At 40.5% G+C, this 17919-nt stretch overlaps 2 protein-coding genes across 5 annotated transcripts in view; one reads left to right on the top strand and one right to left on the bottom strand.

Annotated features, from left to right (window-relative positions):
• Nucleotides 1-17919, top strand: part of CACNA2D4 (calcium voltage-gated channel auxiliary subunit alpha2delta 4) — a 215143-nt gene that overhangs the window by 109800 nt on the left and 87424 nt on the right. The window lies entirely within an intron of this gene.
• LRTM2 (leucine rich repeats and transmembrane domains 2) overlaps nucleotides 713-17919 on the bottom strand; it is a 48100-nt gene continuing 30893 nt past the window's right edge. For all 3 annotated transcript variants that reach the window (XM_060776709.2, XM_067469274.1, XM_060776710.2), the window contains 3 exons: nucleotides 16163-16315; nucleotides 11598-12188; nucleotides 713-5989 (listed from right to left, as the gene is read on the bottom strand). In XM_060776709.2, the coding sequence (XP_060632692.1) occupies nucleotides 5538-5989; nucleotides 11598-12188; nucleotides 16163-16229 (1110 nt within the window). In that variant the 5' untranslated portion in view covers nucleotides 16230-16315 and the 3' untranslated portion in view covers nucleotides 713-5537. The remainder of the gene's footprint in view (nucleotides 5990-11597; nucleotides 12189-16162; nucleotides 16316-17919) is intronic.

The following is a 17919-nucleotide window of genomic DNA, read 5'->3' as shown; positions in this document are numbered from 1 at the left end:
TTGCGTGGAGGACCCCTCGCCTGCCCCACGCCCTCGCCAATGGTGAGAACGTGAGACAGGCGAGGCAGGCTTTGTGTGAGGCTTTGCGGAGGACCCCTTGCCTGCCTCGCGACCCATCCGAAATGGCCAGGCGACCCCCCTGGGGGGTCGCAACCCCCAGGTTGAGAACTCCTGCTTTAAAGTATAGCAAGACTTTATTTTTTGGTTGTAACATGTCTGCCTGCCTTTTATTCACAGGCACATGATTTAATCAAAATTAAGCAATTCACTTAGCTTCACTTCTGAATCCTTGTGTATTTGTGGACATCACTTTTATGTCAAAGAGCCTGTTGTTTTTATGGAATTCCTACAGCAAACCTCCAAATAAGTAAAAGTAAAGGTAAAGGTTTCCCCTTGACATTAAGTCGAGTTGTGTCTGACCCTGGAGGGGGTGGTCGTGCTTATCTCCATTTCTAAACCAAAGAGCTGGCGTTGTCCATAGACACTTCCAAGTTCATGTGGCCTCATGACAGCATGGAGCGCCGTTACCTTCCCGCTGAAGCGGTGCCTATTGATGGACTCACATTTGCATGTTTGCAAACAACTAGGTTGGCAGAAGCTGGGGCTAACAGCAGGAGCTCACCCCACTCCCCAGATTCAAACTGCCAACATTTTGGTCAGAAAGAAGTAGGAGTGTGTTACTTCCACAAAATAAAACATGTAAAACATGAGATGCTTAGGAAAATACATTCTTTATTATTCTTCTAAAACAACAAGCCAGAAATATAATATACCTTCAGCTGCTTTTTTAAAAAACAACAACATATTGTTCTTTCTTAAATTCTAACAGAAAGAAAAAGGATTGTATGCACCACCTGTCCATCCCTCTTGCCCCTTTCCCCAGGAGTTGTGCCTATCCCTGTTTCCTGGGTCTTTCTAACCGTATTAGAGAGAGATACATTTTCTCTGGTTGCTGTATTGACCTACCAGCACAGGAGAGCATATTTCTTGCTTATGACACCTTTCTTGGTGGAATTAAATGGTCCTTCATTGGGGCTTCTGGCCAGCTACCAAGAGCCATTTTTTGTTGTATCCTCTCAGCTATTTGTTATCCGTACCTGATAGTCTGGAGCGCACAAAGAACATTTTCACAAATGATGTTGAAATCTGTATTGATATTCTATGCATGCATATTTCCGCAGTGATATCACATGCCGCATGCATTATAGATGTTAATATTGCAGCATTTTCACATTTATAATAATCTTCCAATTAGTTCTTATTGGGACAGGTCAAGGTATTAAAGCAGGCTGTTTCATCTTCAGTGATGTCATGGCCATTTGTTTTTTGAAACCTGGTCTAGTTCATACATAGAGTGGGAGGAAAGCTTTTGTTAGATTGTTACAATTATTACAATTGATAGCTGGATAGTTACAGGCTTCTGTATGCAGTTATCAAAACTGTTTCCCATGTTAGACCATGCAACAATAACGTTCCAAAGTGCCACATTAATAATCAGCGTGCATTGTTTTCATCATTTGTGAAAATGTCCTTTGGACTTGTATATACAAATTCTAACAGTGGTGTCATCTTATCACCAAACTCCTGAAAAAAACCTCCTTCACATATGCTACACAACCATGCACTGCTGGTAGTATTTTGGACTTAGTATAGGTACTTTGTTACAGCCATGCATACTAGAAGGATTATACTGACTCTGCTGAAGGGCCCCATTGCTGAGGTATTTACCTTCTCCGTTCCACCTGACTGTCAGTTCTGAATTATTCTACATGTGAGCTTCTATTCATATGGAATACATCATGTGGATTTGGAAAATCCATACTTTTATCTTAATTCTTTACACTGTCGACACCTATGATCAATTCTAGTTGCATCAATACAAAAAAGATGATATTCTAAATTCTTGCGTTCTCAGCAGGTGGATCTTGGCCGATGGGCTGGGAAGATGATGAGATGCAAGAACGTTTAAATAATTTCTGTGGTTTTAGATCTAGTTCAAGAGTAGTAAATTATGTATGCTCTAGAACAGAGGTGTCAAACTCATTTTCATCAAGGGGCACATCAGCCTTGTGGTGGCCTTCAAAGGGCCATTGAATCAATGGACAGAGATGCCGTAGATAGAGAGACAACTATAATTTTTTCACATAGTGGTCAGTACTCTTTAATTTTTACTCAGATGTTATTGAATGACAACTCCAATCACTTTTGATTATCCACCACGCAGATTAAGGATAATGGGGATTGTATCCCGGCAGCACTTGTGGCTCTGAAGTTGGGGAAAAGTTAAAGGGCGTTTTAAAGTCAGACATCATATCCACAAGCCTTGTATTTAAATTCAGACTCAACTATCCTGATTGAACAGAAGAACCGGAGCCTTCCAGATGTTACTGTATCACAACTCCCATCAGCTTGTCATGATGTCTGATGATGAGAAATACAAGAGTCCAACATCTCGAGGGCTACATAAAAAGACATCGAGGGCCAGATTCAGCTGATGGGCTTTGTGTTTGACACCTGTGCTCTAGAACTTCAAATTACAACTGAAGGCACAGTTTCCCAGTAAATTCAAAAGGACATTTCCCAGATCAGTTTATTGCATTCTGCAGTCACTTAAAAGTTTCTCCACAAACAGTTGTGCTCCCAAAAATTCTCTAGCATATTTGGGACCAACCAATGTCCATTCGTCATCCTCTACTTTGGTCTACAAGCTATTACTTTATCCCTTCACTTACTTCCCTTTTATGAATTTCTAAATGTGGAAGTATCAGGGTCAGCTCTACGCCATATCAATGAGAAATTAGAACAAAATTTAAGGTTGTAATTAAACACAAAACATGGAAAACAAGAGATTATTGGCAGCAAAGGGGAATGTGTCATAGGTGAAAATAGGGGATGGGAAGAGGAAAGGGTTTTTCTCGCCTCTCGCTTCCTCTTGTCATTTCATTTTCCCAGTTCTTCTCATCCCCTAAACACAAATGCGCACATCATTTCTTTTTGTGCAAACATGTCATCATTATTCCTTACAAGTAAAATAGAGATCTATAAATATACAGCTCTGACATAAATCCCATTTCAAGTATGATTGTGCTGTCCAATATGTTACAGAGGTAAGTTCCTTTGGGAAAATGATAAAGACAGTAATGTTGGAATTGTATATCCAGCAAGCAGAGTGCTAGTCCTGTTTTGCTGGGTATATAAATAGTAGAAGCAGTATAGACATAACACACACTGTCTAGATTACCCATCAGATAGGGATGAAGCAGGAGCGGAGTTGGGTGTTTGGAGGAACTGCAATATATAGATGGTACATAATAGTTAGACAGTCCTTATGCTCCTTCCTTGGAGTTTGTCCCTTGCCCTAATGTTGACTTTCTTCACATGCTCCATAAACTGAAATGCCACAATTAGCTTCCCACGGTGGCCTCCCTGAAGTTCCATGGGATGTTTTCTCTGTACTAGAAGTATATTCCATCTTTTTGGATCTGGTAGTCCTTGGCAAATAGGATGAGAAAGGGTTGAATTGTTGCTCCGTGAAGGAGTCTCAAGTCTTTCACAGTGTTCCTGTTTGCTGATAGAGCATTTGGGGATGAATTAAAAGGCAGCGAGCACTACTTCTATTCAAAACCATCAGGAACAGCCAAAGTAAGAACTACAGATCATCTAAAGGCATCAGAAATACAAGAAAAGAAGGAAGAACTCTGGTAACCGGGTCCCTGCCCAGCTCAGGTGATTGCTGGGCTCTGCTCCTGAGTTGCTGGAGAGATATTTCAGAATCTGGGCCAGCTGCCAGGTTGTTTCATGACTGCAAGGATCACAGTATCCAGAAAAACTGCGGCTGCACGACCTCTTGTGTCAGCCTCCTATCCCAGGAATACCCGCTGTGACGGGCTAGAGCAGGTTACCATGGTAATATGTGCTCTCCCCTGGAGACAGCACTTTATCCCACTTCCACTGATATAAAATGCGTCCTTATGCTGATTCTCCGCCCCTCCCCTTCCGCACCTCTGCCATCAGTTGGAAAAGAGATGAGGCTAATGTGATGTGCTACAGACCTGTAAAAGGTATTCAGGGCAGGAATTCATATGGTCACGGAGGGATGTGCAAATGCCTGTGCTCATATGTGCCTCTGTGTGTTTGAATGCATTCATGTATAATGTCCATAGATGTTGCTCAGAACATTAATTTCATCCATGTTTTTAGGTGGACTCTTACATGGGTTCTTGGTATATTAACCCACAAGTGAATATATTATATATGTATGCCTGTATCAGCTGTTTACATGAAAAGCTGACTAACATCTTCAGGTCCATGAACAGCTTCTCCTTTTTTCATTTTACACAGAGTCCCCTTGTTTTTCCATTTTTAGCTCTAAATCATGCCCCCAGTCCTCCCCATCAGACCCACCCTATGTTGCACTGCATACGTGGAAGCAGCCGCATGGCTACACTAATGATTCTTGCTATGACCTCCAGGGTGTTTGATATACTCACAACCACTTCAGTATTTCTCCCCAATATACTAAGGAGATCAGAAAGGCAAGAGCAGCCTCTTAATCCTTAGAGAGACCATTTCTGCCACAATGACTGGTAAGAGCCTTTCAGATTAATTCTCCAATGTCTTGGGGAAAAACATTTTCCCTTGTGCACCAATCATACTAGCCTTCCCAAAGTAACTGCTTGTTAAATAGCATTCTTCGTGTTTCCTCTCATGTACCGCCTTTCCTTTTCCAGCACTGTTAAATGATAATTGCCGGGTTCATAAATTATCCATACGACGAGGATGAGCTGGTACATCTTTTGTGTTTAACAAATAGGCATGTACAGGTGGTATGCAATGCAACATAGGTATGTATAGGCATGTTTGTATACATAAGTGGTAATCAGCCTGTGTGAATGTATTTGTCCCAGTCCTTTAGTATGTTGACGAGGGTGCATCCAGGATGAATGTGCAAAGTGCTGCTTTTGATTCTAAAGAATGTTAATTCCTGTCTTGTGTCAAAAGTAGGGAAGTCAGGCTCTCTGTTGCTATAATGCACTCCTGGAGTTGTTGTGAAATGAGTTGCTCCCACCCATATAGCTGGTGGGTGTAGTGGATTTCCATCTGGCAATGTCAGTGACCCAACTCATAGTGACCTGTGAAGTTTTAAGTCAGATTTAACAGGAAATGTCTCAGTGCCTTGAGCTGCTCATTTTGTTTGCACAAGGCTCTGTGATGCTATGGGAAAGTGAAGCAGGGATGAAAAGTAGTCTGGGTTGCCTGAGCTCCCCAGGTGAAATTATTAATGGGGAGCCTTCTGCAAAGAAGAGAAGTGATGATGAGCCTTTGAGGTCTGACTACAATTTATTCTCTTGGAATTACATGAGAATAGAGAAAAGTGAGATGGACTGAATCCCGAGCCAGTATCCTCATAAAGCATATTTGACTAATTGAATAAAGAGAAAGCAGCACAATCCATCTCCATGTCTGGGGAAAAGCAAAACTGCCCAGGCTATAGGCCTCTGTTGTATCCTGCTCTTTTCTGCCACCAATTTCTAGATTCATGCCACAGAGGAGATCTGTTTTTGTTCCTCGTGTTCACCCTCAGTATCGCCCATTAATGGCTGCCTCTTCTTCAGCTCCCGATGGTACTTAGCCATGAGGGATGCATAGATACAACCATAGGCTGCTGCCACTACCATCATGATACACACAATGCCACAAACCACTCCTGCTATGATGACTGTGCCAATGGCTCGGCGCACACTGACAGGTCGGTACCTTTGCTTCTGGGGGCAGCCCACACTGGGCTCCTCTTCTGTTTCAGAACTGGCTTTAGGTTTGGGAGCAGTTGTTCCTTTACTGCAAGGAGGGCCAATATTGTCCAATACAGTAGAACTGTTCTCATCCTCCAGCTGGGAGCAGTAGTTAAACATCTCCATGGGCACCATGCGCATGTCCTTCCCCCGCAGCTCCTTAGGAAGAGTACATGCCAGCTGGTCTATCTTGCCTCCTATCCCACAAAAAAAAAGTTCACTTAGTACCTTATTTTAATGTCATATCATACTATATTCAATGTAGCAATTGACTTCAATAAAAGTATCATGGCTAAAGACTTAAATATATGATGGTTTTCACTTCTCTACACTATTATAGTATTTAATATTGTAGAATTACAGAATGAATTATTTCAAAAATATTTTGCTGTTTAATTCATTAGAGTCAAACAGGTGTTCCCTGCTTTTTTTATAGTGGTAAGCAATAAATAATTGAAACAACAGAAATAATTAAAACAAAATAGCAACCAGATAAGTAGGAACAAACATTCCAGAGCAATACTCAGTTTACACAATCACTGATAGCCTTCCAAATAAAGCAATGTATTCAGCAAGCGGTGAAAAGTAAGTGATAATGCTGCCAGGTAGACTTCATTAGGAGAGTCAGTGTGGTGTAATGGAATGAATGCTGGATTACAACTCTGGGAAACAACGTTTTGAGACCACAAACTTGGGCAGGTCACATTCTCAGTGCCATAGGGGAAGCAATGGCACACCTTTGAATACCTCTCCCCAAGAAAGTCTATGACAAGTTTGCCTTAGCATCTCCATAATTCAGAAACGACTGGAAGGAACATGTCAGCCATAAGTCCTCATTGTACAGCAGTGGTTCCCAACCTTTTTTTGACCAGAGACCACTTTGACCAGGGACCACTCTCCAACGTTAAGACCAAAAGGGTTATGAATCAGTTTTTGGTAAACTTTAGATTCGGTTTGGTTATTTGGGGTGCTGAATAAGGAAACTGCATTGGATAGACCACATCAGCTCTCGTTTCTGATACAGAACATATTCCATTCAGTAGTCGCCATCTGCGCACCCACAGAAAACCATATTTAATAATCTAGAGCCCACAGGTTGGGAACCACTATTGTACAGGGATTTCATAGCATAAGTGACACACCTCAAAAACCCCATCTCTGGATCTCAGATGGCAGTGACACAGAACAGGATATATACAAAGATGCATATAGTACAGGAGAAAGTATATAAGGTGAACTGGTATGAGGTTTTCAGGGCTAAGATTTAAGACTAGCTAAGAAAAAAATTACTATTTGAATAGAGGTTGAATACTATGTGGTCTGCCTATCCAGCACCAATAAATATTCAAAGCATCATTTTGGACCAGCTTTTCAATAGCAGCCTCTTGTAGAATCTAATAATACATGAATGCACAGGTCTGTTTTCTTCAAATCTGGCTGCAATTTAAATAGTCTGTCTTAAGAATGTAAAAAGCAATCTCTGTTGTATGAATATCCAAAAGAAGTACTGTATTCTCTTGTCGCACTCCTGTATTTTTATGAGAAGTAGCCCATCAAAACTAGGGAGTACCTATATTCCTGTTCTTGGTTTATTTGATTGCAACTGGTAATGGTTCTATCTCACCCATTAAGTTTCAATATGTTGACCAAAATCTAGTTCCTCATTCCACCTCATAGTTATTAAATGTTTCCACTGTCTCATTAGTTCTGAAAACACTTCAGCCCAAAGAATACTAACTCGTCTATGGCTCATACCAAGAATGATAGTTTGCTCAGGTCACAATTACATATACATTGTAGATATGCAAAAATTACAAAGAAATGGGTAGATCTGGAGAGATTCAGGACATGTCTGAATCAAAGCAAAGTTGCTTGAACATGGACCAAATACAAATACTTCTGATTTAATGGAGACACAGAGACAGAGGGCATCCCCCAAAAGTAATAATTTTTCTCTTAAGCTTTCCATACAAGAGAAGAAAGAGGATGCGGGTGTTTTTATGAGTGACAGATCCATCTTCTGTTGTTAGCAGATTGTGTTGACATGGCTTTCCAATATTCATGCTTTGAAGAAAGGATGCTGAAGTACTATAGCAAGGACTATTCGAGTACTCAGTATTTACTCCTGGGACTAAGAGCCACAGAATAGGAATGTTTACCATGTTTTTGTACAGTCTGTGGTACTTGAGAGAAAGTAGCAATGAGTTCTTCTTTACAAAAAATGCAATCTTTCTGCATTTGTCACTGTGCCGTACCTATTATCCCCTCCATCCTTGCACGTTTGGTGAGGTTGATGCCAATTGAACAGAACACAAAGTCCTGAGCAGTTTTTAAAGTCATCATAACTCCCTAGCCTGCCACCTGTCCTTCTAAAATTCTGCCTAGAGACAACAAATATGCAATTTTCATAAAAAATGTCAGAACATGACCAAACATGGAAAAGGTAACAAGAAGTGAAAATTCCTTTTTCAATTAATAACAACAACAGCAACCATGCCTGTTTGGCTACAATTTTAGCTATATTAACTGGGGCCACTTCTAACCATATTTAATTTTCAGAACATTTTCATACAGAAAACCTAGTCGGAATAAATATATCCTGTTTGACAAATCTCTGTACTATAACAGGTTGCTTTGATATAACGCCCCCAGCCATGGCTTGATCACCTGAGAAAGGACAACTAGCCATGCAGATTCTATCCAGTTCTGCCAAGAAACAAATGCTGATAGTAACTGCTTTAGAAAATATATAAAATCATGCGGTGGAGGTTCTTCCTTTGGAGGCCTTTAAGCAGAGGCTGGATGGCCATCTGTCAGGGGTGCTTTGAATGTGATTTCCTGCTTCTTGGCAAGGGGTTGGACTTGATTGCCCACAAGGTCTCTTCCAACTCAAGGATTCTATGTAGTGCAATCATTCATGTGCCTACTGGGTTCCATTTTGGAATATATAATATTCTGCTAAGTGGCTGTTATGCTTACACATTTTATGGAATCCTGACAAACCGAAAAGTTACTGTCTTGGAGATATGAAGGCTTGAATTTTGAGATCAAGATTCATATTCAAACAGGAATCAAAATTAGATTGTCCTTTAATTGATCAGCTGAGGTGAAGTGGGTTACAGGCATACCTCAGTTAACAAAGCATCTGCTAAAGAAGACCCTTTTTACAAAGTCCTTTTCTGCTGATCTATCCCTCCACCTTTTCCCTTTAGTCCTCCATATAGCTGTAATATTTAAACTGTATTATTGTTGCGTGGGTGGTGATAGAATGGAGAAATATAGATACTCGATTCGCAAATTGCAGAAGAATGTCTGTAACAAACTGTGCAACAAAGCTTGAGCTTGGAAAAGTGATATATTTCTCAGCTAATACTCCTCTAGTTGTCTGTGCCTGCCTACTACAGGTAAAGTAACCACAGCTGCTTCTAGAGCACTGGTTTTCAACCTGTGGGTCCCTAGCTGTTTTGGCCTACAACGCCCAGAAATCCCAGCCAGCTTACCAGCTGTTAGGATTTCTGGGAGTTGAAGGCCAAAACATCTGGGGACCCACAGGTTGAGAACCACTGTTGTAGAGCATGAGTGAACAGCAAAACAGAAAGGAAGAGTGAATTAGCTCTCAAAAGCCCTCACTGGTATGTTAAAAACACATTGCTCTGTGGCTTTTAATGAAGGGGTTTGTGGAGCTTATTAGGTGAAGAGATGTTAAAAATGCTGAAATACAAGCCTAAGAGAGAGGTTTGTCCTTTGGCCTACAGAAGAGCAAAAGAGAAAGAGAGATAAAAGTATTTGGAAAACACAGGATGATGCTGTGTGGTTCAAGGATACAGAGAAGGATGACATCCAAGAAAGAGTCTGATGTCATAACGTGTATGTTTGCTCTAAGTGTGTAGAAGGTTATCAGTTTTAAGAGGCGCCGAAGTGACAAGAAGGTGAAAGTACATGTTTTTGAAACATGGATCCGGAGGTGGATCCGGAGGTGGATCTGTTTCATGACACAGCAAGAAAAGTGTATAAAGAATGAACTGAAAAATCAAATGGCACACACAGCCTTTTTGATAGACATATGACTTGTCTGGCTGTCTGTGCTAGTGTGGCCACACTTGAAAATAAAAGGATTTTGCTTCATTCATGGAGATTGTTTGCCATTCTTTGTCACCAACCATTGGTAATTAAAATAGTTCCCTACATTAAAAGATCTGTAGAAGATTAAAATCCTTTTGTTTGTTTACTTATGCAAGGCTGACCTGAACTGGTTGTTTCATTTCTCTTGTGTATACTGATAGCTTTGAATAAAAATCTTGGTGAAATATACTGAACTGGTCTTCATTTTTGTGGAATAGGAACCTAACCCTAGTCTTTCTATGTTATTTGAACTTCAGATACAATTATTTTGTTCAATATGTTATTCCAGAAAACATCTCCTTTGGTAACTGAGGTATATCTTATTTTTCTAGTCGCCAGATCATAGTCCCTGCTGAATCTTGAAGGGAATGCAGACCCCTACCCATAATACTACAGAGAGACTTGGTATTGCAAAGGATAGCCAAGGGGCATTTGTTTAGCTGTCTAAGTACAAGTCACGTTAAAATCTCAAGTTATTTATGGAATATCCAGTTAGACATTGAAAATGGGAGCTTAGCATGCTTTTTCTTTCCATCGAATGTCCTTTGAATCACCAAAGTGGAAGTGCAGGTCTTATGGAAATGAGATTCTCCTCCATGGAAGTAGGAAGCTTTAGACCCCAACAGGTCAATCTTTTGAACAATCTCTAGCTAGAATAGAAATCCTCTTTATCCATTATTTAAAAAATTAAGTATTTGACACCTCCACTCTTGCCCATTCACTTTGTGTTCAGTACAATACTAGCAGGATGCCCCCAAAACTGCCACTGGCCCCAAAAATGAGCTTTCATAGATGAAGAGTCTAAATATAAATCATTAAAACAATTTTAAGAAAAAATAACTAGCCAGTAGCAAAAAAAAGTAGCAACAACTGTAATCACAGAAGATGGTGAGCTAGCAGTTAGAAACACTTAACCTTAATCATCCAGTGATAACACATACATTGCCAATTAATTGACTGAGAGGTTACTTCCAATTAACACATTATCAGTGACATTTGTGACACTGGTATCCTGTATTTACAGAACTAAATGGGGGATCCCTGTTAAAAGATCAGAAGCTACAGTTCTGCTGTGAGCATCTTGCATGTGAACGGTACAGCTATGCTGACATTGTATGAAGTCAAAAGCCTAGCCACAGAAAACAACTTCCAGTTTAACCCTGTTTTGTTTGACATTTGGTATCAACTTAAACCTTCCTCTTTATGAAAACTATCTAAACACACTTGGTTCCGTTCTCTGTGCACTCTGGTAGTCTTTTTCCAACATGATGATCTACCATCAGTAAGTTCGGAAATTTCTAAATGATCAGATTTAATGTTCTCCCTATCTTGAGTCCCTCAAAATAAATCCACCTCTGGGAGGCCGAGTGACTGTCAAGCTCTGGCAAGAGAACAATGGCTTAAGAAGGCACTTGCTACCTAAATAATACCATGCATAGTACATAAGGTATTGTTTAGATAGCAAGAGCCTTCTTAGTATTACATACTATGTCTTATAGGTGGATTACAATACATTGTGGCTATTCTCCTGGTCCAACAACTAGAATTTAGGTCAGCCTGACATGTCTAAATTGTTTCTCTTTTCTCTGTATGTGTTTATTTCAAGCTCCCTATTGCCACAAAAGAATAGCTGCAAACAATTTTCTTCATTAATAACCAACCCTTTCCCCCAATAGTACTTACCTCGATAAGAGAACCATTCCATCCAGTATTTGAAATCTCTGAGGTTACAATCACATTCCCAGGGGTTGTCCCCTATTTGCAACTGCTGCAAGCTGACTAATGGCTCAAAGGTTACCCTGTCCAAATTCTGCAGGCGATTAGACCTGAGAGAGAGCCAACGAAGAGAAGGGAGGTCATCAAAAATGCCTGAAGGTATTTCAGAAAGTCCATTGATGGAGAGATCCAGCTGACGCAGAAGGACAGTGTTCTGCAGAATATCTTTGTCCAAACTCCTGATGCTGTTGTTTCTCAGTTGTAGTTCAGTGAGGTTCCCTAAGTCTCTGAACACATTCTCAGGAAGTTGGTCCAAAAAGTTGTTGGAAAGATCCAGTCTCTGGAGAGCAGTGAGATTGGCAAAATCTTGTTCTGACAAAGTGCTTAGTTGGTTGTTGAGGAAAAAAAAGGTCCTAGTATTTGAAGGAATATCTAAGGGGATGGATGAAAGGCCCAAGCCACTACAGTCTACCTCCAGAGTACCACTGTTGCACTTGCAAGAGGACGGACAACCAATGAGGGACTCTGCTGCACAGAATGAAAGCCAACAGGCAAGCACTGCAAAAGAGAACAAATACAGATTAAAACATTCTTAGTGACTATATTGATGTGCAGCTTCATTTATGGAAGTTATCTGGCATTGTAGAAAGTTGCAGAAGTATCTTCATCATAGCGATATACAGTGAGCAGAATCTGTTTCCTGACTCAGGTCTCTTAGTTCTAGCTTTAGTTCACCAGTTACTCACCACTTTGTTTTAACTCTTCTATTCAGGTGAATAGCAGTATATTCACTTTAAAACAAAGCGTTCCCTTCTGTCTTAAAATAATAACATGAATCAGATTGGGAGCCAAATGAGCTTTCTCACAGATGAGTCCTTATACTGCCAGATGGATTCCCACTGTGTGAGCTTCCTTTCGGTCTTTCGTTAGCTAGCGGGACTAAGGAGTAAACATCCTTACAGTAATGTGGAGAAGAAAGGTCATTATGCTCCAAAGGGCTTTGCTGCCCTAATGTCATAGCACTCCAATATCATAGATAAAATGAAGTCAAGCATGTTTGAGGGACAGTCCATACATAACAGTCAAAAGACCAACTATATCTAAATGCCTTTGAGATACAGTTTAGGGCACAAATTATCATTTGATGTTTTCCTGATGATGAAAAGTAGAATGGATAAGGATGACTTGGAGTCCAGGAGCTGCTTGGTTTAAATGTATGTTTTGGTTCATATCTCAAAAAGGCCTAGTTGCCTGCAAATTACCAAAATATAGTTTGAGTATTTATCCAACACCAACTAAAGGTCACAAAGATATGAAAGGCAGCCCTTAAAAAGTGTTGCATGGTTTCCTTAAGGTCAACAAATACCATACTCAAAGGGCAGAACACAGCATGCAGTAAATTCCAAAGACACAATTCCACCCAAGAGAAGGTACTGTCTCATGGCTCCCATAAGGAAGGAGACAACTATAACAAAAAGAATTCAACCCAGTTTTTTGGTGGGGAGATTACTTGCTTCATTTATTTGATTTAAGACAGAAGTTTCTACTGCATTACTTGCCTAAGCCTTTGACAAAGCTGATTTTAATTACTATAAAGACAAAAAATGTGCTCCGTGTTTACTCCTCTTGATCTATGTTTTTGAATATATGAATTTCAATCTGTTTACATTTTCTAAACACGTCACAGATATTGGTTTAAGCCCAAAGTCACTGAGCAGGACTACAAATTTGTATGTTGGTGGTTCTAAATCACAGTTAAGCTTTTATCCTCTTTATTATTTCAGAATTTTGATACTCTAGGCAATATTTCCATTTGTACCTAAAATATTGGCATTATTTCAATTACGTGATATAGAATCATAGAGTTGGAAGTGAATTCATGGGCCTTCCAGTCCAACCCCCTGCCAAGAAACAGGACAATTTCATTCAAAGTACCCCCGACAGATGGCCATCCAGCCTTTGTTTAAAAGCCCACAAAGAAGGAGCCTCCACCACACCACTGCTGAACACCTCTCATAGTCAGGAAGTTCTTCTTAATGTACAGATGGAATCTCCTTTCTTGTCGATTGAAGCCATTGTTCTGAGCCCTAGTCTCCAGGGCAGCAAAAAACAAGCTTGCTCCCCACTCCCTATGACTTCCTCTCACATACTTTTACATGGCTATCATGTCTACTCTCAGCCTTCTCTTCTTCAGGCTAGACATGACCAGCTCTTTAAGCCTCTCCTCATAGGGCTTGTTCTCCAGATCCTTGATCATTTTAGTTGCCCTCCTCTGGACACATTCCAGCTTGTCAACATCTCCCTTTAATATTGATCCTTACAATATTAAAGTTCCAAACAGAGGAACTTTAATTTGTACGATTAATCATAAATTTATCTCTTGGAATTAATGGAATTCTTCTCTGTGTATGTCTATAGGAGATTTGATTTCAGGATGCTATATCATCTGTCATAAAGGAAAGTAGGAACAAAACAGGGAGGCCTGGAGTGTACTTTCAGAGACCTCGGAGCTGCTTTCTTTCCAAACAGAGGTCATCTCCACAGATATCACAAAAGATGCTATGTATCCTGAAAGGAGATCCTATTGGCACCAGAGCTGATATTGTCTGGCCAGAAGGATTTAATTCCCCTTGAGGCCTCTCACTCTATAGAACTACGATGATGCTTGAAAGAGCACGAAGGAAAGGAAAGTGACATGAATCGTTCAAGTGATCCTGTCTCTCTTGGATGCTTGACAGAACTGCCATATTAATAATACAGTGCTACCTAGGATGATGAGAGACATTTAGCTGCTTTAAGTACAGAAAGGTGAGAATATATCAGGAAATGCTATATGGGAGCCACTGTTCTGTGTTCATTTAATCCAATGTTTTCCTGTTTGCTAGTATTTCACTATGTTCTCGTGGAATACTATCATGTACTTCTCTCCCTTCCAAAAACCTGGGTGCATAATTTATGTCATCCAAATAATGGCCTAGAGAAGGAGTGTCCCTGTTACATAGTGAAGCACAGTCTCCAACTTTATCAGCTATCCAAAAATACTGATAAGACTATGGTCTGATTTAGTAAGAACGAAGGTAAACGCATTTAGATCTCAAAACTCATTTTACTGGTGAGTGTTCAGCTACAGAGTTTTCCTCCCATGGAAAGCAGTGCTGGCTACCAAACAATAGTCTAAGTGAAATATTTAACATACTGTATGTCAAGAAAAGGTAATGTTACTGCATGGGGCGTTCAGGACTCTAGTAAGCTGATCTCGGAATATAAGATTAGGCCAGGGCTCAGTGGCATTTAGAGTAAATAATTGATAACAGCAGTCTAAAAGGCAAGGGCGTATAACAAAGGCAAGACTTCTGGGCGAAAGGAACTAATTCTCTTAGCAAGTTTCATTGACATCTAGCATTCTGACCTCGAGTCACACCTTTCGAAGGGAGTCTCTACCTCCTGCTTGGATTAACTGCATGTATCCTCACTAATGAACACTTTTCACAATGCCCTGCAAAGATTGCTGGATGGTTCACTGAAGTACACTTAGTTTCCCTTTAAGTTCCAGTGCTTTTCATTTGGAGTCTCATCAGCTCTGGATCTGAGGGTCCAGGATGGATTTTGCACTGTAACGATGGGCAAGATAGATTCATGTTGAAGCTATTAGTTGAAAAAGGGAGTTGAGGTGCTTGCACACTTTTTAGTGAGCATATCAGTGTTAAATTCTTACAGGTAGTGGCTTAAACATTTCTTCTGCCCTATTCAGAGTTCTTCGTACATAATTTTTGTGTTAGGAGTGACTTGAGAAACTGCAAGTCAATCTGGTATGAGAGAATTGGCCGTCTATAAGGACGTTGCCCTAGAAACACAGGGATGTTTGATGTTTTACCATCCTTGTGGGAGGCTTCTCTCATGTCTCTGCATGGGGAGCTGGAGCTGACAGAGGGAGCTCAACCTGTTTTCCCTGGACGAACTGCTGACCTGTCGGTTAGCAATCCTGCCGGCACGAGGGTTTAACTCATTGCGCTACCGGGGGCTCCTCAAACACAATAATATGGCATCTAAGCTTTATTCCCTGAGAATTTCCCTACAATATAAAACAGCAATTGTGTGGTTTGTTGTTTTCAAGAGAACAAAAAAGCATAACTGAAAAATGAATGGCAGGGGTTTGTGTTTCATGGGCAAAGAACATTTTAGAAAATGAGTGTTGATTATGAAAATTTAGGGAACCTTTAAAGCTTGTTGTATATTCTTTTGATATTAGGAGCAAATTGTATCCACAATTTTGCAGCTCTCAAGTTCAGTCAGTCCAGAAGCTTTGATTACATATTATTGGTTTTAACTCATGAACACACTGTAACTTCACTCCCTGAAATTACACTTCTTGTCATTCATTATGTAGAAAAGGTCTGGGAACGACACCAGCATTATAATTCTCTTGTTATTAAAGGAAAACGCTGGTTGTTCCCTGTCCCCACGCATTTTTACTCATTATTTGAGAAGCAGAGAGTGGTCCCCTGTCTGAAAACAAACAGGACAATACTTACAGCTGGTTTCTTTCCATCTTGAGGAAAGCCTGTTGCTGCACCAGTGGCCTCCACTCAGAGACAGCATGATGGGTGCTCTTTCCCCACCGTGCCTTGTGCCTGCCTGCCAGGCTGGTACGCGTTCTTCCAGGATTGAACAACAATCTGGCTAATCTAGAAGACAAAAGCAGAGCACAAAGCATATGGCTGTCAGGTGTCTAACATATAGATCTAGAAGAAACCCCAGTACCACTGGATGGCTGTTAAGGCAAGAAAGGTACCTATAGTGGCCAATGGTGGATTAGAAGGCAATCGAAGTGCCTCCAGAATGGTGCTAGGTGGGCATGCTGCCCCCAGATGTTCTAGAGCAGTGGTTCTCAACCTGTGGTCCCCAAATGATTTGGCATTCAACTCCCCGAAATCCTAACAGCTGATAAACTGGCTGGGATTTCTGGGAGTTGTAGGCCAAAAACACCTGGGGACCCACAGGTTGAGAACCACTGCTCTAGAGCATTCCCAGCAACTGTTCTAGGCTATCTCTTTGCAGGGGTAGGTATTGCATCCCAATCGCTGGAGAAGGGGGGAAAGTGGGGTAATTCACCCAGAGTGAATTGCACTCTGAGTAGCAGATATATCACATATGGGTATGATAAAATCAGGTTTCATGCATTGAAAGCAGAGAGCAGGAATGGCTGAAATGTATTGAACAAGGGATGTCCACAGTGCTTTAAAGGCCAGATCAGTGAAAGTGTGTGAGAGTGGCATGATTTATATTGAATGTAATGTTTTAAAATGTTTTAAAGGGTTAATATGCATTAATTTTAATTTTAATGTTACTGGAATTGTATGTGTTTTAAGGCATTGAATAATTGCTTCTATGGCATCCGCCTTGAGTCCCCTTTCGGATAGAGAAAGGCAGGGTATAAATAGAGTAATTAAATAAACAAACAAATAAGTGTGTCAGAGTTTTACAATATGGAAATGTTCAGATGTGTAAGGATTTTTTAATGTCACAAAATGAGGTAGAGATGGATGGGAGGGATTAAAATGTAGTGTTATGTGGTGTTGGTCACTAAACATATAACAAATGATACCCAATGATTCTTAACATTCCTTGTATCTACATTTGAAATGAAAAATTGCAATGACTGTAAACGTGCTACCTGGAGAGAATATTGTGTTTACAAAAGAACACTTCTAGAGTGGAAACAATGCATTGGATCTGCAGGAGAGACATGCATTATTGAGGGAAGATGAGCTAATTACAGGCAACAACTCAGAAACAAACACGACTTTATTGACAGGAGTGGAGTTAATTGTGCAGAAAGATCTCAGCTACCCCCTTTTCCACTCTAGGCAAGCCATGCCTCGCTGGATCCTTGTTTTCAATGTCTTGCCCACTTTTTTGAAAATCACTGTACAGAATATGAGAAAGCCCTCAAGGAAATATCTGGATCTGCCCTGTGCCTGTTTTTCATGTGGAGTATGAGTGCAAGTGAAATTCAAAATAGGATGATATATCATTAAAGATCTTCCTTACCACATTGAAATAACCCTCTATTCAACAGTTTTTTTAGCAACCCAAATTGATCTGCTTCCCAGTAAGTGCTACCTTATTCCTTATATGCAAATAGGGGGGGGGGGGGCTGTGCCTTCACTAATTTGCAGCAAGATAACTCTTAGTCATGTTTAAGCCTTCCTGTGAGAGGAACTTTCTGATTTGAATATCACTGGCACTTTAATCCCAGATATGTGCCAATATTTGAGGAGTCACTCTG

This window comes from Anolis sagrei, chromosome 5 (genome assembly GCF_037176765.1).
Source record: "Anolis sagrei isolate rAnoSag1 chromosome 5, rAnoSag1.mat, whole genome shotgun sequence".
Taxonomy (NCBI): domain Eukaryota; kingdom Metazoa; phylum Chordata; class Lepidosauria; order Squamata; family Dactyloidae; genus Anolis; species Anolis sagrei.
The sequence above is the reverse complement of the archived record's forward strand: the minus strand, read 5'-3'. Positions and strand labels throughout refer to the sequence as shown.